At 43.6% G+C, this 16,512-nt stretch overlaps 1 protein-coding gene across 1 annotated transcript in view; it reads right to left on the bottom strand.

Annotated features, from left to right (window-relative positions):
* Window positions 1–344: 344 nt before the first annotated feature.
* Window positions 345–16,512, bottom strand: part of KCNU1 (potassium calcium-activated channel subfamily U member 1) — an 85,519-nt gene continuing 69,351 nt past the window's right edge. Inside the window, exons 23-26 of the mRNA XM_026657240.1 lie at window positions 8,744–8,883; window positions 3,809–4,003; window positions 1,858–1,964; window positions 345–525 (exon numbers count right to left, since the gene is read on the bottom strand). Coding sequence (XP_026513025.1) covers window positions 345–525; window positions 1,858–1,964; window positions 3,809–4,003; window positions 8,744–8,883 — 623 coding nt within the window. The remainder of the gene's footprint in view (window positions 526–1,857; window positions 1,965–3,808; window positions 4,004–8,743; window positions 8,884–16,512) is intronic.

Here is a 16,512-nt window from a genome sequence, read left to right as displayed (position 1 = left end):
TGCAAAGCCTATTTGAAAATAATCCTTACTTTTCTTTGGTTACTCCTACTTTGCATGAGAACTTGAGTTTCATTGGTGTTAATTTAGAAAGAGTTAAGATGCTTGCTAAGATGTAAATGATTATTTACCTGATCATCTGAGTTCAGGTCATGGGTCAAAGGTTAACATGGATGCCTAACTTCTGTAGGCACTTTTGAAAATCCCAGCCTGAGTGGTTACACAGTTGCTCATGAAATGTTTAAGCATTTCAAACTGCCTGCTACATCCCTTGGAAAAAATGACCAAGAAAGCTCATTGTGGGGTCTTAGTAACCAATACATTCTTTTTTATTTCCAGGGAATACATCACAATATTACTTCATTCTGCTTTCTGGAGCTGTCCATATGGCTCTGATGCCTCCTTGGTGAAAGATCCTCCTCACAAACTGACAGGTCACTAGTTGCTGTGGTGCTGAATGGGACAACGCAAAACAGCATATCCGTAGGTAACATCTTGAAATCATTTGGGGGCCGAGCAATTACATACCTGGAAAAGCACCAGAACATGAGAATCCAACAACTCTGTGGGCTCCTTTGACCTTTGCTAAGTAATGCTCAGGACAGCTAGGGAATAGCAGCTTTTTGCAATGTCTAACTGCACTTGAAAAATCCTTTTGAATAATTAGAACAGGGGTTGGCAACCTTCGGCATGCGGTCCATCAGGGTAATCTGCTGACGGGCCGTGAGACATTTTGTTTGCATTGACTGTCTGCAGGCCCCCCCCCTGCAGCTCCCAGGGGCCACGGTTCACTGTTCCCGGCCAATGGGAACTGTGGGACGCGGCAGCCAGCACGTCTCTGCGGCCCACTGCTTCCCGCAACTCCCATAGGCCGGGAACAGCAAACAGCAGCCACTGGGAGCTGCGGGGGACCGTGCCTGTGGACGGTCAATGTAAACAATTTGTCTCGTGCCCACCAGCGGATTACCCTGTTGGGCCTCTTGCCGAAGGTTATCACCCCCTGAATTAGAAGATGCATACTATATGGTACCATTCACAGGGCTTTCTTCTGCCCTCACTTATACCTAGGAGTAAGATGTAAGTTTTTAAGTGAGGTTAATTAATCACTGGAAGAGATTACCAAGGGATGTGATAAAGTGCTTTATCACTTGGAGAGTGGGTGTCTTTTTAAGAGAATTGCTCTAGTTCAACCAACATTTTTGCCTCATTTTAGGAATCACTGGGTGGGATTCTCTGGCCTTGGTCATGTTGGAGATCAGATTAGATGATTATTGTGCTCTCTTCTGACTTTAAAATCTGTGGAATCTATGAATTTGGACAACCCCACTAATGTCACACTCTGGCTTCTTGCTAACGGCCAGTGTTCACACGTAAAGAATAATCAGACATTAAATAAGCATCTTTGTCTCTCATGCTAGCCCATAGTAGGCACCGTAACCACCACAGAATTAGATATATCTAAAGGTCTTTATTCAGGGGATACCCAGGGCCATAACAAGGGTGCTTAGCTTGACTCAGAACTGGGGAAGGGACCAGAATTAGGATATCATGGAGGCACAGCACTGGAACAGATGGGGCTGCTCTAGTTTAAGATTAAGGTTAGCATCTGAGCTGCAAATCAAGACTTAGGTGTCTTGTTAGAGCCACATGAAAGCTTCATCTGCCTGCACTGCACATGTAACTAGTGAATGCTGTGACTCCTTTATTTTCATGAGCACTCCAAAATTGATTCTATCTCCTTTCCCACCATCTAAAATAATTGCTGCATTATGATTATGATTGATTAAACAGATATTTTTTGGATTTTTCTTGCCCAGCTCAAACCAAAGTAAATATAAAACATAGTTTCAAATAAAATGCACTCCCCTATTCCTGTATGGATTGGGCTCTTCTGTCAGACGGTAGAGTCCAAAGCAAAGAATTCCAAACAAGTCTAATGCTTTGCAGTAAATGTCTCCAAAGGAATCCTGCAGTGAGAGAACAAAAAGTACTCTTAGCTGGAGTGGTCGTTCAGCCCTCTGGTGAGATCAGTCGATTAGCAGATTTATTATTATTGGTATTTCTGTAGCACCGAGGAGCCCCAGTCATGGACCAGAACCCCATAGTGCTTAGTGCTGTAGAACCATAGAATAAAAAAAGGACCCAGCCCCAAAGAGTTTACAGTCTAAGTAATATTAAGTAAGGATATCTGACACCCTTAGCCACAGATTCAGATCCAATTTAATGAACCTGAATTTTACATATGTCAGCTCAGTCTTATATCTCCACTAGAGCATGTGGGAATGGTTGTGTTTCACACTCAGCAGCCAGAGAAAAGCCAAGCCAAAGAAATTAGACTCTGATTCAGCAAAGTACATAAGCAGGTTCTTAACTTTAAGCACTTGCTTAAGTCCTCCCATTGATTGAAGGGCTTTGCTGAATCAGGGCCTTAATTTGGAGAGTGGTTTTCAAAATGCTTAATAAGGATGATCATTGCCTAGCCTTGAGAGTCACATTCACTAGCCTTGGTACATTGTACATGCCAGGATTCCTCACCTCCCACCCCCCTCCATTAGTCCTTGTGGATTTGTATGAAGGAGACAATAATGACCACTGGAGAGATGACCGTGGACAGCAATCAGGGCCAAAGGAAGCCAGGTATCTTTGGAAGAGAAAGAGACACATCTAGGCCAGGCCCTGGTCAGTAGGCACCAGCATTTTGGTAAGAGACCAACAAGAGGATAAGTTGATAGAGGGTGATTCAAGTGATATTTCACTCTGAGACTTGCAGGAGGCCAGAGAGTCAATATCATATTAGTCCTGTGGCACCTTATAGACTAACAGACGTATTGGAGCATAAGCTTTCATGGGTGAATACCCACTTTGTCAGGCGCATCTGGGTGCGCCCACGAAAGCTTATGCTCCAATACGTCTGTTAGTCTATAAGGTGCCACAGGACTCTTTGTCGCTTTTTACAGATCCAGACTAACACAGCTACCCCTCTGATACTAAATATCATATTAGGACAGCCAATATCCCAGCTATACAATTGAATCATGGGATATTTTGTATCTCATCATATTCTTATTAAAGTTCCAAAATATCTTGCTATAAAAATAAAGGATATTGTTGAGACGGTCACCACTGGCCACTCATGGGCTATCTCAGAGCTGTGTCACACGGGCGTCTAAATTTGAGTCCCACTCTTGATCCTGCATCACTGCTAGCCTGTGCTATTCCTTAGTTAGTGATATTGTTTCATGGAGTGGAAATGGTGCTTGTTGCACTGTGTTGCCGTATAACCCTCAGGCCACCCTGCACTTGTATGCAATGGTACTTGTCAGCACATGACATAATACGAAAGACTGAAGAAGCAGGACGATTTATCCTGCGATACAGGTGTGGCCCAAACTAAGTGCACTTGTATCTTAGTGGTACTGGAGCAGGTCTTCGGCAGGTGTAAATGGGACAATTTACAGCCATCTGAGGATCTGGCCCACTGTTGCCAAGTAGTAATAGAAGTTGGCACCAGACTGCATAGGTGGTGAGGCTGGATAAGGGAGGAGCTATTTACTGACTGCACCTAGTAACCAACTCACTATTCAGTGCGAGGTCATGAAATATTTACCCCATAAAACACTGAGATACAGGACATGTCATATACACAGGTTAGTCTGTTCACACTGCTGCACTGATAGTGATATGGGACCTGATTGTACTCTCAATACTGGGTTTCCATTGACTTCAGGGGAGTTACTTCTAATTGACACCAGTGTGAGATCAGAACCAAGCCCACAAAGGGCAACACTATCAAGACTGTGCTGTAACTCACCTGGGAATCCGTTAACAGTCTCTTGGACAGTGGCACAAGCGCAAGTTTGCACCTAGCTCTGGGGGCCACGTATGCCATGCTGTTGAAACTGCCACTCAGCATATTCTTCTCTGCTAGCTGTTCCTCCAGTTCAGGGCTTGTCCCACCCGTCACCAGAGTCTGGAGCAGAGCCAAGATGTGGTGGTTACGGTAGGTCTGGAAAGGAAGGTCACATCAGACAGGAAAACCTCCAGTTCTTGTCAGGCTGACAAAAGCGATCACCCTATCACTTTAAGATGGAAATGACCTTTGGGTACCTCTAGTACAGCAATCCCTGCCAGTGCAGGATTATTCTCCACAGTGTGTGCTCCAGTGTTTTGACTAGACCTGGTCAGAAAATGGGATTTCTCCCCCCTCCCTCATCAGCCCTGCCACCCCCTCCTCCACAAATTAGATGAAAACGAAAAAGAATTCCTGTCCTGAATCAGGACAAAAAGTGAAAAAAATCTCAGCAATCTTAATGAACCAGAAATCTAGGGGAGGGGTGTGTGAAATTGAATTGGATCAACAGAAACATTTCGTTTTGATTTTGAGCTTTTTATTTTCTTAAATGCTTTTTGCAATAAATTATCTTAAATTTCTAAACAAAAAGTTGTTTGGAGTCAAAAAATGGAACACTTCACTTAGAAAATGTCAAAAAGGGAACATTTTGGCAATTTTGAAACTTTTATTTTTAAATTTTTTTCAAAACAGGAAATTCATTGAAACTAACCCTTTTCTGAGAAAAGTTTTGGTTTTGATGAATTTGTATTTTCCAATGAAAAAATATTTAGTTGACAAATTCCCATCTATCTCTGATTACAGTCTAAATAGACAAGTCAGACAATGGGTTAAAGGGGAAACAGAAGCAGCAAGCAGTGAAAAGACTTGCCCAAGGTCACACAGAGGTCAGTGATAGTAATGGAAAGAAAGCCCAGGTCTTCTGATTCCAAGCACAGCACCCTAATTATGTGGCTATATTTTTTAAAGTTATGCAGGGCGCTTTAGCTTCATGGGCCCTCTGTTTTGGAAGAAGACTAGTGAAGACAGAACTAACACAGAGCTTTCAAAATATCACCCCAGAGTGGCAAAATAGAATACTTAATAAGTGTATAGTCCAAACTCTGCAGGACGCAGTGGGCCTGATCCTCTATTGCCCCGCACTTTGTGAATTCATTTATACCAATAATAGTGGGCAAAAAATACTACCAGCTCAGAAAGATAGCTTCTGAAACACACTCTTCACAAGGTAAGCAACTCCACAAGGAGAATCAGGGCCAGCCATTTAACCTAGAGAAGGAGGCTCTCTGGAGAAACTGTAAAGCACACCCTGAAACGGGGGGGGGGGGGGGGGGGGGGGGGGGGGGGGAAAAACAGGATTTTGGCAAAGGTAAAAAAAAGGGGAGGGTGTTTTTGAGAAGGGGGGGGGGGGGGGAGGAGGGTAGCATTTTTCTTATGTTTATCTGAATCGATTCCCTCTGTCCATAATCTCAATGCATCAAATAATTTAATTTCTACTCTTTCTCAAAAACTCATTTCCCACATGTAGCAATCTTATGGAATCTGTCACCTGCATTCTCAGGAGGAAAAACTAAACAAGCTGTGGAGAAGGAATGGTGTTACTAAATCCAAGCTAAACTCAAATCCGCTTAAGAACATATGAACACGTTGTTGGGCAAAAGGCTATAATGCTGTTAGAGTAATTATCAGCCTTTTAAAGTAAGGAGCTGTAGTGCAGGGTTATTCTGAAGTGATACTGCTCCAGAGGAATCTGCATTTTACATATTTAACTGAAGAGCACTGAGCTATTTAACATATCGTTGCTGTACTTTTTGACATCAAAAGAATTGTATTTCCATACTTGGGTGAATTAATAGGATTTGCATGTCACCCTCATTCTGTACTTTCTTTGCTCAGTTATACTGTAGAAGTTTGAAAGGGGCAAAACAAGTAAAGAGATGTGTAAGAGTATATGCACGCAGGCAAGTTTCAGCGTGCATAAAATGGATCTCCAAGCTCATTGTAAAGGAGCCAAGTTCTTGTGATGAAAGGGGGAAACACTACTGACTTCTCCATCTGTTATTTGGTTACGGCCTGAAGAGTGTGGATGCCCTTGGAATGCCACTGCCTAGGACAGGACAGGCTGTCAACCCTATTCTCACATTATTGAGCAGTTACCCAGTTAGTCCCATCAACTCCACGTTGGGTGCTGAGCATGATGGAAAATCCAGACCAATTGTAGGTGCTGAGTATTTGCAAACCAGGCCCTGCATGAGTTGCCCCTCTCTTTTTAGTGCCTTAACCACAAAACCATCCTCTCTCTTTTCTTGCACTATATAGCTCCTTTCTGCCCAGCTAGCCATCAAGTATCAGGTTAGCGCGAGAGCCATTTCTACTTCGGACTTCCGAGGGGGTTATGCTTCACTTGACGGAATCTACTGTCTTGCTTTTCCTCCACACTGGCCTCTCTAGCACCGTCCTTTCCAGTTACAGGAAAACAACAAGTTGGCTCTCAGGCAGCCTCAAAAACCCAGGAACTTTCAGCAGATCTTCACAATGATGGGAAAGCGGAGATGATATTTAACGGCTGAATGCTTTCCTCTAGTCTTTATTCTCATTTGCTTGCTTTGCTTTTCCCAACCCTCTGCCTGACTAAATCTCATGTCTCTTTTCCTCCTTCCCTACATTTAATGACCAGCTGAATCTGACCAAAGACATTCTCCTGCTGAAAAATTAGACCTGAGAGTTGATCATTCCTGGACTGACTTGGGATCTGAAGCCTGAGTGAAATTTTATCCTTTAAGACAGGTCATGCTAGATCTCAAGTTACTTTTACACTTGACACCAGCAATCCTTAATTACAGTCAGGCTGACTGACATATCAGTGACTAGCAGCAATATAATACTTTCCCTAACACTGGAGCCTTCTCAGGAAAGCATAACTGGACTTGACACTCTTTTTTTTCGGACTGCTTATCCCTTCAAGAGGTTTGCTGTGTATTTATTCAATTTCTTTAAAACTGCCGCCCAAGCAGTATCTTGTTACACCTGAATCCAAGGCAAGTCACGTGTAACTTGCCTGCAGCACCGAAGGTCGAGGGGGATGGGAGGTGGCACAGTTAAGAAAGAAGGGCAGCCAGTTCGGGAGATGCAGGCTTATTATGAATTGAGCTGCTGTCTTGCTGACAAAATGTTGGCTTAACTGCCCCACACTTTCCATCATCTGTGTCACTACCATCAGTATCACTCACTTCTGTCAGCAATCTGACATGAGTACGTTATGGGGGTGGGGAACTGACATGTTCTCTCTGCTCTCCTTATATTTTTCAATCCCATGTACCATGTTAAACACACTCTTAAAGATACAAATGTTATACAGAGCCATTGCCAACAATTTTTGCAGGTTCAAAACTTTACCTCTTTTGTAAGGGTCCTAATCTGATGTGGCTTGCAGACATCTGGACCACATAGGGTCTATGATTGTGGCAACACGTGTAGCATTAGTTGTACACCTAAATCTCTTTGTAGAAAACATACCACTGGCATGATACATAGCCCACTGAAGTCAATAGAATGACTCCCATTGACTTCACTTTGCAATCCAGCCCAATTGAATTTCCATGCTGGTGCCAGACGGACATCCCTGGAGAATGAAGTGTTCTGTTTATCCCCACATCAGTTATAGCAGGGTAGTGGTTGTGCAAATTTCCCCCCACACTTCAGCTCACCAATGCATCTTAAGCCAGACCTGGAGGTACCTTTCCCCACTCCCCCTGTCCCTCCCTCCCATGGATGAGCAAGAAGTTTGAGTCTTCATGGGCCATGCAGTTTTTGGCACTACTATTGTGATTTCCAACAAAGGGTCCAAATGGTGTCAAAGGTAATGATGGTTTGAACGAATACATTTCCCTTCACAGGAAGAACTTGCTCCTGATCTAAATCATGCTAAAAAAAGTGTCAAACTAACCCTAAATATCTTTTACAGCAAGTAAGGATTCTTTAAAAAACAAACAAACAAACAAACAAAAAAACCTCTAATGAAAACACTATAAAATAACTCTCCAGCTAACTCTTATTTATATAGCATAGAGCAACGGTTTTCAAACTGTGGGTCGGGACAACCTCTTTTAATGGGGTCGCCAAGGCTGGCATTAGCCTTGCTGGGGCCTGCAGCCGAAGCGAAGCTCGAGCACCACTGCCCGGGCCAGAAGTTGAAGTCCAAGGGCTTCAGCCCTGGGTGGCAGGGATCAGATTACAGGTGCCTGCCTGGGGCTGAAGCCCTTGGGATTTGGATTTGGCCCTCCCCGCCTGGGGCAATGGGGCTCAGGCTTTGGGCCCACCCCCACCCAGGGCAGTGGGGCTTGGGCAAGCTCAGGCTTTGGTTCCTCCTCCTGGGGTCGTGTAGTAATTTTGTTGTCAGAAGGGGGTTGCGGTGCAAGGACGTTTGAGAACCCCGGGCGTAGAGAATGAAAGTGCTGATAATGGTGTGCGCTGAATGAGATGTCTCTTGGAACTTATGGTTCTCCAGATTCCCATAACCCTGTGGAACTCAATGCCACAAGATATCATTGAGGCCAAGAGCAGGATTCAAAAAAGGAGTAAACATTTATCTGGATAACAGGAATATCTAGAGCTATAAAATGTAAAGGATTAAAAATATACAAGAGTTTTGGAAGAGCTATAAACCTTCCTGCATTAGGGCATAAGCCAAGCTCTCACTAATCCAATCACTGCCTACTGCAGGGTTTCTTGCATCTTGGTCTGAAGCAGCTGGTATTGGCTGTTTTTGGAGACAGGATGAGAGACTTAGTGGATTTATCCCATATGGCAATTGCTATGTTCCTTGATCGGTTGTCCCTGTCCTAGCGAGTGGTTGTTTATGAGGCAACCAGTTACAGGAGTCAGTGATGTACTTACAGTGGACAAGAGAGAATCCAAAAAGCTATCTGAGAAGATAGCTTCACCGGAAAAGATGGTGGTGAGATCCAGCTCCTGTCCTGGGATCTGAGAGGTGCTGCTAATGTGGTGATCAATGAACTGGACATTCGATGTAGCATCTGTAGAATCAATCAATCAATAAATAAAAGAAGGAACACTAAAGATTTTAAAAACACTGTAGTTACTATACAGGATGAGAACAGAACAATGATTCATCTAACCCAGCTCATTATCCTGTCTCCTGCACTAGCCAGAACCTATTGCTTTAGAGGAAGAAGAGAAAAAAAATGTGTTTAATGAACCTGACCAGTTGTGAACTGGGGCAAAAGCTTATCACACCAAGAACCCAGACCTTAGTGACATGGGGTAAAAGTTTCCAAAGCACCCAAATGACTTAGGTCATTTTTGAAAATGAGACTTTAGTTCCTAAGTCTTAGGTTCCTAAGTTCCCAAGTCACTTTTTGAAAATGGGACTTTAGCTTCCCAGTCACTTAAATGTTTTGGAAACTTTTACCCATAATGCCTCAGTATCATGTAGCAGTGAGTTCCACTGGTTAATTATACAATCATAAAAAAGAAAAAAATTGCTGTGTGTTTAAATGTGTCTAGTTAATTTTTTGAAACCCCTGCTCCACCAGTTCTTATGTTATTGGACATGGTGGGACGTTAGGCCGTCTGTCAGTCTTGCCCATATTTAAGAGCCAACAGATAGTTCTTGAAGAAATCCTCATAATAAAAAATGGCATTGCTTTAACTTTCTTTTTTATTTTTAATAGACCGTGTAAATCCATCCAGGCAGAAGGCACCTGCTGTGCTGCTGAATGCACTAGGTATATGCTAGTATTCCAGTGATGCCAGTGAGAATGTTGATGAATGACAGAAACACAGCTGGAGTGGGACAGAATGAGCAAAGGAATGAAGACCAAGAACCCATTTTTTCCATTAAAAATAAAACCTTAACAAGTAACCTTTCTGTGATTACTGATTAATGTATTTTGTGCCATGCAGAGCTAGGAGGCATTTGAACAGATACTTATAGCAGATGACTAAAATTGGCCAGTTTCACATTGCTGTTGAAAGACTTCTGATACCTGGTGACTCTGCTGAATGATAACGCCAGTGTATTCTGTACACAGAAATTTAACCAAACCTAGATTTTGGGGGTCAGACCCTCAACTGGTATAAATCAGCGTTGCTCCATTGATGGCCCCTTAAGAATCTGGGTATAAAAACCATGGACATACTAGCATAGATTGAAATAACCTGTTTTGTTTTTTCTTTCCCATTTAGGGGGGTTGTTATTGTTTCTATGTTTTTTGTTTCACTTATTGGCCTCTTGTGCTAGGGGTTTCTAGCTGCCATAGCTTCAGAGGAATGTCCAGTCATCCTGCGTTTGAGGGAGTAGTTGAGCAAATCAGAAGTTTGTTGCGTTGGAAATCCAAGTTCTGTCAGCCAGTTCCTGGGGCTGAACGAAAGCCCACTCACTCAGTGAGACATTCTATTGACTTCAACGGGCTTTCGATCAGCCTGATGGGAGGTGGCTGGTTTGGCTAGTTCCCTTCCTTGAATACTCCTCCTCATGTCCCCATAAGTCAGGGAAAAGCAGCAGCCGATCAGAGTATAAGGGCAGTAACACAACTCTCCAGATATGGGAATGATCCTCCAATAGCTATATCCATGTCTATTTCCTTCGTGGGTACTCAGGATCTATGCTGGCGCTGCAAAGCCCGTGGTTTGGTCTAACATGCCTCAGCAAGTGCCAGGAGAGGGCAAGCTTAGTACTTCACAGGGATATCATCATGATCTCACAGTAATTACAGCAGAGGCCAGCCAAGCTTGGCAATGCTGAATCAATTGAGATATCATATTGCTGATGAGAATCCTGAGGAAACGGCTTGGCTACTTTTAATACAATGGGTCTGAGTTCCTGGAGAGCATTTTTCAATGTAGAAATTGGGTCTGCTGATGCCTTCTTATGCCTGTGTGGGAGCTGGGAGTCTGTAATGGGCTTCCTTTGGCAGGTGGCGACTGAAGAGCGCCTAGGAATGTACTATTTACCAGTTATATTGTGGCAGCTCCTAGAGGCCATCGCAGTCAGGACTCCATTGTGCTAAGTGTTGTACGGACATAGAGCAAAGGCCAAGCCTTGCCCAAAAGAGATGGCAATCTAAAAGACAGAGGATGAAATCCCATCCCCATGGAGATTAATGTCAAAACTCCCATTGACTTCAGTTGGCCCAGGATTTCACCCAAAGATACTAAGGGTCTAGGATATTAAGGGATACTAAGATGCTTCTTTTGGCAGGTTTTGAGCGGTGTGTGACTGGTATCCAGAAGATGCCTTTGGTAGATGGCAACATTGGTAATGGATGTCCTATTGCTGACATTGGTATGTCGTACCCAGCAGTGACCAGAGGTTAGCCACAGACCTGATCCAAAAAAGCACTTATGCATATGGCTAACTTTAAGCACACAAGTAATTCCTCCATTGGCTTGGAACTAGTCATGTGCTTAAAAGGTAGGCACAGGCATAAGTGCGTCACTGGACTGAGGGCTATATGACGGACTTTTTGCAAGACAGCTCTTTTTGTGCTTTCAGGTCTTAAACTCTTGAGGGCATTTGCCTTCCTACCTTACCCCTGAGTCTGCAGAGTCCCAATCTGTTCTAGGCCACAGTGGGGGCAGAGAAGCATGTGCTAAGGGACTGGCCCCAATTCGTTACTGTGTCAAAGATCTAACACGATTACAGTGCAAAGCCATGTCAACTGATTGCAGGTGTTTTCCCCTCCACTGCCACATGGAATCCTGGAGGGAATTGTGCACTTGGTCCATTGCCTGTCTCAAGCCATCAGCTTGACAGCATATTCTCTCCTCAGTGGGGCTGGATCATAGCAGCCTGCTCAATACATTCTGAGATGCTGGGAGGCCAGAGACATAAAAACACAAACCACAGCACAAGTGAATATCAAAGCATGACTATGGGAAATTCAAGTGTCAGAGTGGTCCGTAGGTCTGAGATGCTGGTAGGACAGGTGTTATTTGATTATTATTTCTATTGCAATATTGGCTAGAAATCCCAGTCATGGATAGTACCCCATGGTGCTAGGTGCTGTACAAAAAGATGGTCAATGCCCCGAAGAGCTTACAATCTAAGTGAGGCATCATGCCCTAAACCTAAGCTTTGTAATCACTTCCAAACTAGCAGTACCAAGACATGGGACAGAACACTGATCAAATCAGGCTGGAACCCTCAGAGCTCAATCTTCTTTCATGATTTCTGCTGCTTCCTGGCACCTATGGGAAGTTAAGCTGTGATAAGGCAGCATCAGGACCATAGATAAGATGTTTTGAGGATGTAAATAAGGATAGTCTTGTGGCTAAGGCACTGGATTGGGACTCAGGAGAGCTGGGGTCAATTTCTGGTTCTGCCCCAGACTCCCTATATGACCTTAAGCAAGTCATGAGATCTCTCTATACCTCAGATCTCCTTCTGTACAAAAGAAAGGCCATACTGGGCCAGACCAATGGTCCATCTAGTCCAGTATCCTGTCTTCCAACAGTATCTAATGCCAGATGCTTCAAAGGAAATGAACAGAACTGGGAAATTGTCAAGAGATCCATCCCCTGTCATCCAGTCCCAGCATCTGGCAGTCAGAGGCTTAGGGACATCCAGATCATGGGGTTGCATCCCTGACCATCTTGGCTCATAGCCATTGAGGGAACTATCCTCCAGGAACTTAACTCATACTTTTTTGAATGCAGTTATACTTTTGGCCTTCACAACATCCCCTGGCAATGAATTCCAAAGGTTGACTCTGCATTGTACTTAGACTCATAGAATATCAGGGTTGGAAGGGACCTCAAGAGGTCATCTAGTCCAACCCCCCTGCTCAAAGCAGGACCAATCCCCAGCTAAACTATCCCAGCCAGGGCTTTGTCAAGCCTGACTTTAAAAACCTCTAAGGAAGGAGATTCCACCACCTCCCTAGGTAACCCATTCCAGTGCTTCACCACGCTCCTAGTGAAAAAGTTTTACCTAATATCCAACCTAAACCTCCCCCACTGCAACTTGAGACCATTACTCCTTGTTCTGTCATCTGGTACCACTGAGAACAGTCTAGATCCATCCTCTTTGGAACCCCCCTTCAGGTAGTTGAAAGCAGCTATCAAATCCCCCCTCATTCTTCTCTTCTGCAGACTAAATAATCCCAGTTCTCTCAGCCGCTCCTCAAAAATCATGTGCTCCAGCCCCCTAATCATTTTTGTTGCCCTCCGCTGGACTCTTTCCAATTTTTCCACATCCCAAAACTGAACACAGTACTCCAGATGAAGCTTCACCAATGCTGAATAGAGCGGAATGATCACATCCCTCGATCTACTGGCAATGCTCCTACTTATACAGCCCAAAATGCCATTAGCCTTCTTGGCAACAAGGGCACACTGTTGATTCATATCCAGCTTCTCATCCACTGTAACCCCTAGGTCCTTTTCTGCAGAACTGCTGCCTAGCCACTTATCCCCTAGTCTATAGCAGTGCATGGGATTCTTCTTTCCTAAGTGCAGGACTCTGCACTTGTCCTTGTTGAACCTCATCAGATGTCTTTTGGCCCAATCCTCTAATTTGTCTAGGTCTTTCTGTATCCTATTCCTACCTTCCAGCATATCTACCACTCCTCCCAGTTTAGTGTCATCTGCAAACTTGCTGAGGGTGCAATCCACGTCTCCTCCAGATCATTAATGAAGATATTGAACAAAACTGGCCCCAGGACCGACCCTTGAGGCACTCTGCTTGATACCGGCTACCAACTAGACATGGAGCCATTGATCACTACCTGTTGAGCCCGATGATCTATCCAGCTTTCTATCCAGCTTATAGTCCAGTCATCCAGCCCATATCTCTTTAACTTGCTGGCAAGAATACTGTGGGAGACCGTATCAAAAGCTCTGCTAAAGTCAAGGAATAACACATCCACTGCTTTCCCCTCATCCACAGAGCCTGTTATCTCATCCTTTTGCTGGTTTTAAACCTGCTGCCTATTCATTTCATTGGTGACCCTTGGTTTGTGTGTTATTTGAAGGGTTAAATAGCACTTCCTTATGCACTTCCTTATTCACTTTCTCCACACCAGTCATGATTTTATAGACCTCTATCATATCTCCCCTTAGTTGTCTCTTTTCCAAGCTGAACAGTCCCAGTCTTTTTAATCTCTCCTCATATGGAAGCTGTTCCATCCCCTTAATCATTTTTGTTGCCTTTCTCTGTACCTTTTCCAATTGTAATATATCTTTTCTAAGATGGGGTGACCAGAATTGCATGCAGTATTCCAGGTGTGGAGGTACCATGGATTGATATAGTGGCATTATGATATTTACTGTCTTATTATCTCTCTCTTTCCTAATGGCTCCCAACATTCTGTTTGCTTTTTTGACAGCTGCTGCACATTGAGTGGATGTTTTCAGAGAACTATCCACAATGACTCCAGGATCTTTTTCTTGAGTGGTAATGGCTAATTTAGATTCCATCATTTTGTATGCATAGTTGGGATTATGTTTTCCAATACGCATTACTTTGCATTTATCAACACTGAATTCCATCTGCCATTTTGTTGCCCAGTCACCCAGTTCTGTGAGATCCCTTTAACTCTTCGCAGTCAGTTTTGGATTGAGTAATTTGTATCATCTGCAAACTTTGCCACCTTACTGTTTACCCTTTTTCCAAATAATTTATGAGTATGTTGAACAGCACTGGTCCCACAGATCCCAAGGGATACCACTATTTACACCTCTCCATTCTGAAAACTGACCATTTATTCCTGCCCTTTGTTTCCTGTCTTTCAACCAGTTACTGATCCATGAGAGAACCTTCCCTCTTATCCCTTGACTCCTTACTTTGCTTAAGAGCCTTTGGTGAGGGACTTTGTGATAGGCTTTCTAAAAGTCCAAGTACCCTATATCCACTAGATCACCCTTGTCCACATGTTTATTGACCCCATCAAAGAATTCTAATAGATTGGTGAGGCATGATTTCCCTTTATAAAAGCCATGTTGACTCTTCTCCAACAAATTGTGTTCATCCATGTGTCTGATAATTCTGTTCTTTACTATAGTTTCAACCAATTTGCCTGGAACTGAAGTTAGGGTTATTGGCCTGTAATTGCCAGGATCACCTCTGGAGTCTTTTTTAAAAGTAGTGTCACATTAGCGATCCTCCAGGTCATCTGGTACAGAAGCTGATTTAAGTGATAGGTTACATACCACAGTTAGCAGTTCTACAATTTTGTATTTTCAGAACTCTTAAGCGAATGCCATCTGGCCCTGATGACTGATTATTGTTTAAATTTACCAATTTGTTCCAAAACCTCCTCTATTGACACCTCAATCTGGGACAGTTTCTCAGATTTGTCACCTAAAAGAAATGGCTCAGGTGAGGGAATCTCCCTCACATCCTCTGCAGTGAAGACTTTTGCAAAGAATTCATTTACTCATTCATTCATTTACCTCTGTAAGATGAGGTAGCCATACATCCCTACACCTTGGGGTGTTGCGAGGGTAAATTAATTAATGGGTGTGAGCTGATAATATACTATAGGGATGGAGACCTATATGGGTAGAATGTACAGTCACTGGACCTTGGGCAGCTTTGGGGAGGATCAGGTTTCTGTGGAGAGCTACGTTTTTCTCTCTCTCCAACTGGTGCAGTTTCAATTAGCTCAGCCAAATAGAATCTCCTAATAGAAATTTTGTTATTTTTCTAATGTGTCTCCGGATTCTTCATTAACAGTTATTCCAAGTGTAATGACTACCAGGTCACAAGCAGCACCACCACAGCCATCCTTGGAGCTTTTCCGTACTTTTACTTCCTGCCCCAGCTGGAACTGGGAAGCACAGGGGAGCATGGAAATAGGAGAAACAATAAATAAAAAATAAATAAATAAAACAAAACAACATTATTGTCAAACCTCAGACAAACAAGTAAACCTCCTATTCAAACCATCTCAGCCATTCCTACCGCCGCCTCAGGGGATCCAGCTTTGAAAGGGTTACCATAAGCGGTGCTGCGATGATCCTGAGAGATGGTTACAGATGGACAAGAAGGAAGGGTAGGTCATTGGTTCTGGCTCAGTTATGAATGGAGGGTGGATCTGGAATTGACAGAACTGTCACTGAGTTGTTAGTGCACCTGGCACTTTTAAGGATCGTGCCAAACAAAACAGTGGCTGAGGGAGTCAGGGCCCAGTCAGAACGCCTAGCAACACACTATGCTAATTTGATGAGTACTGCCTTGTGTCAGCATTCTAAATGGAACTAAACATCCGCATCCCTGGAGACTAGCAGCCCAGCCATACCACTCTGGTGTCACACTGCCTGCTACATTACTAGTAATCAGTTAATCATTGCACATGTTTCTAATTAATGGATTTAGTATGTAATCACCAGGGGATGAAGATGAAACTGCCAAGAGTAGCATGAAAAAGCATTGTGGGTTGTCTCTGTTATAAATGAAATCCAGAGTGGCTGAACAATATGGGATGTGAAGGACAGACGTATTCACTGGGTCTGATACTAAAATGCGCTGAGCTCTCGAGTTGTCTCCAGACTAATATGGACCCCATCACAGCAGTGTCTGAATCCTTCACAGTCATTCTGAATGATCTTCACAGAACATCCCTGTGAGGCAGGCGGTACTTAGATTGCATGCATGCTCTTTGGTACAGGGATTGTCTTTCTGAACAGTGGGCTGAGGCCTC

This window comes from Terrapene carolina, unplaced genomic scaffold (assembly GCF_002925995.2).
Source record: "Terrapene carolina triunguis isolate 2854851 unplaced genomic scaffold, T_m_triunguis-2.0 Scaffold53, whole genome shotgun sequence".
NCBI classification, from domain to species: domain Eukaryota; kingdom Metazoa; phylum Chordata; order Testudines; family Emydidae; genus Terrapene; species Terrapene triunguis.
The sequence above is the reverse complement of the archived record's forward strand: the minus strand, read 5'-3'. Positions and strand labels throughout refer to the sequence as shown.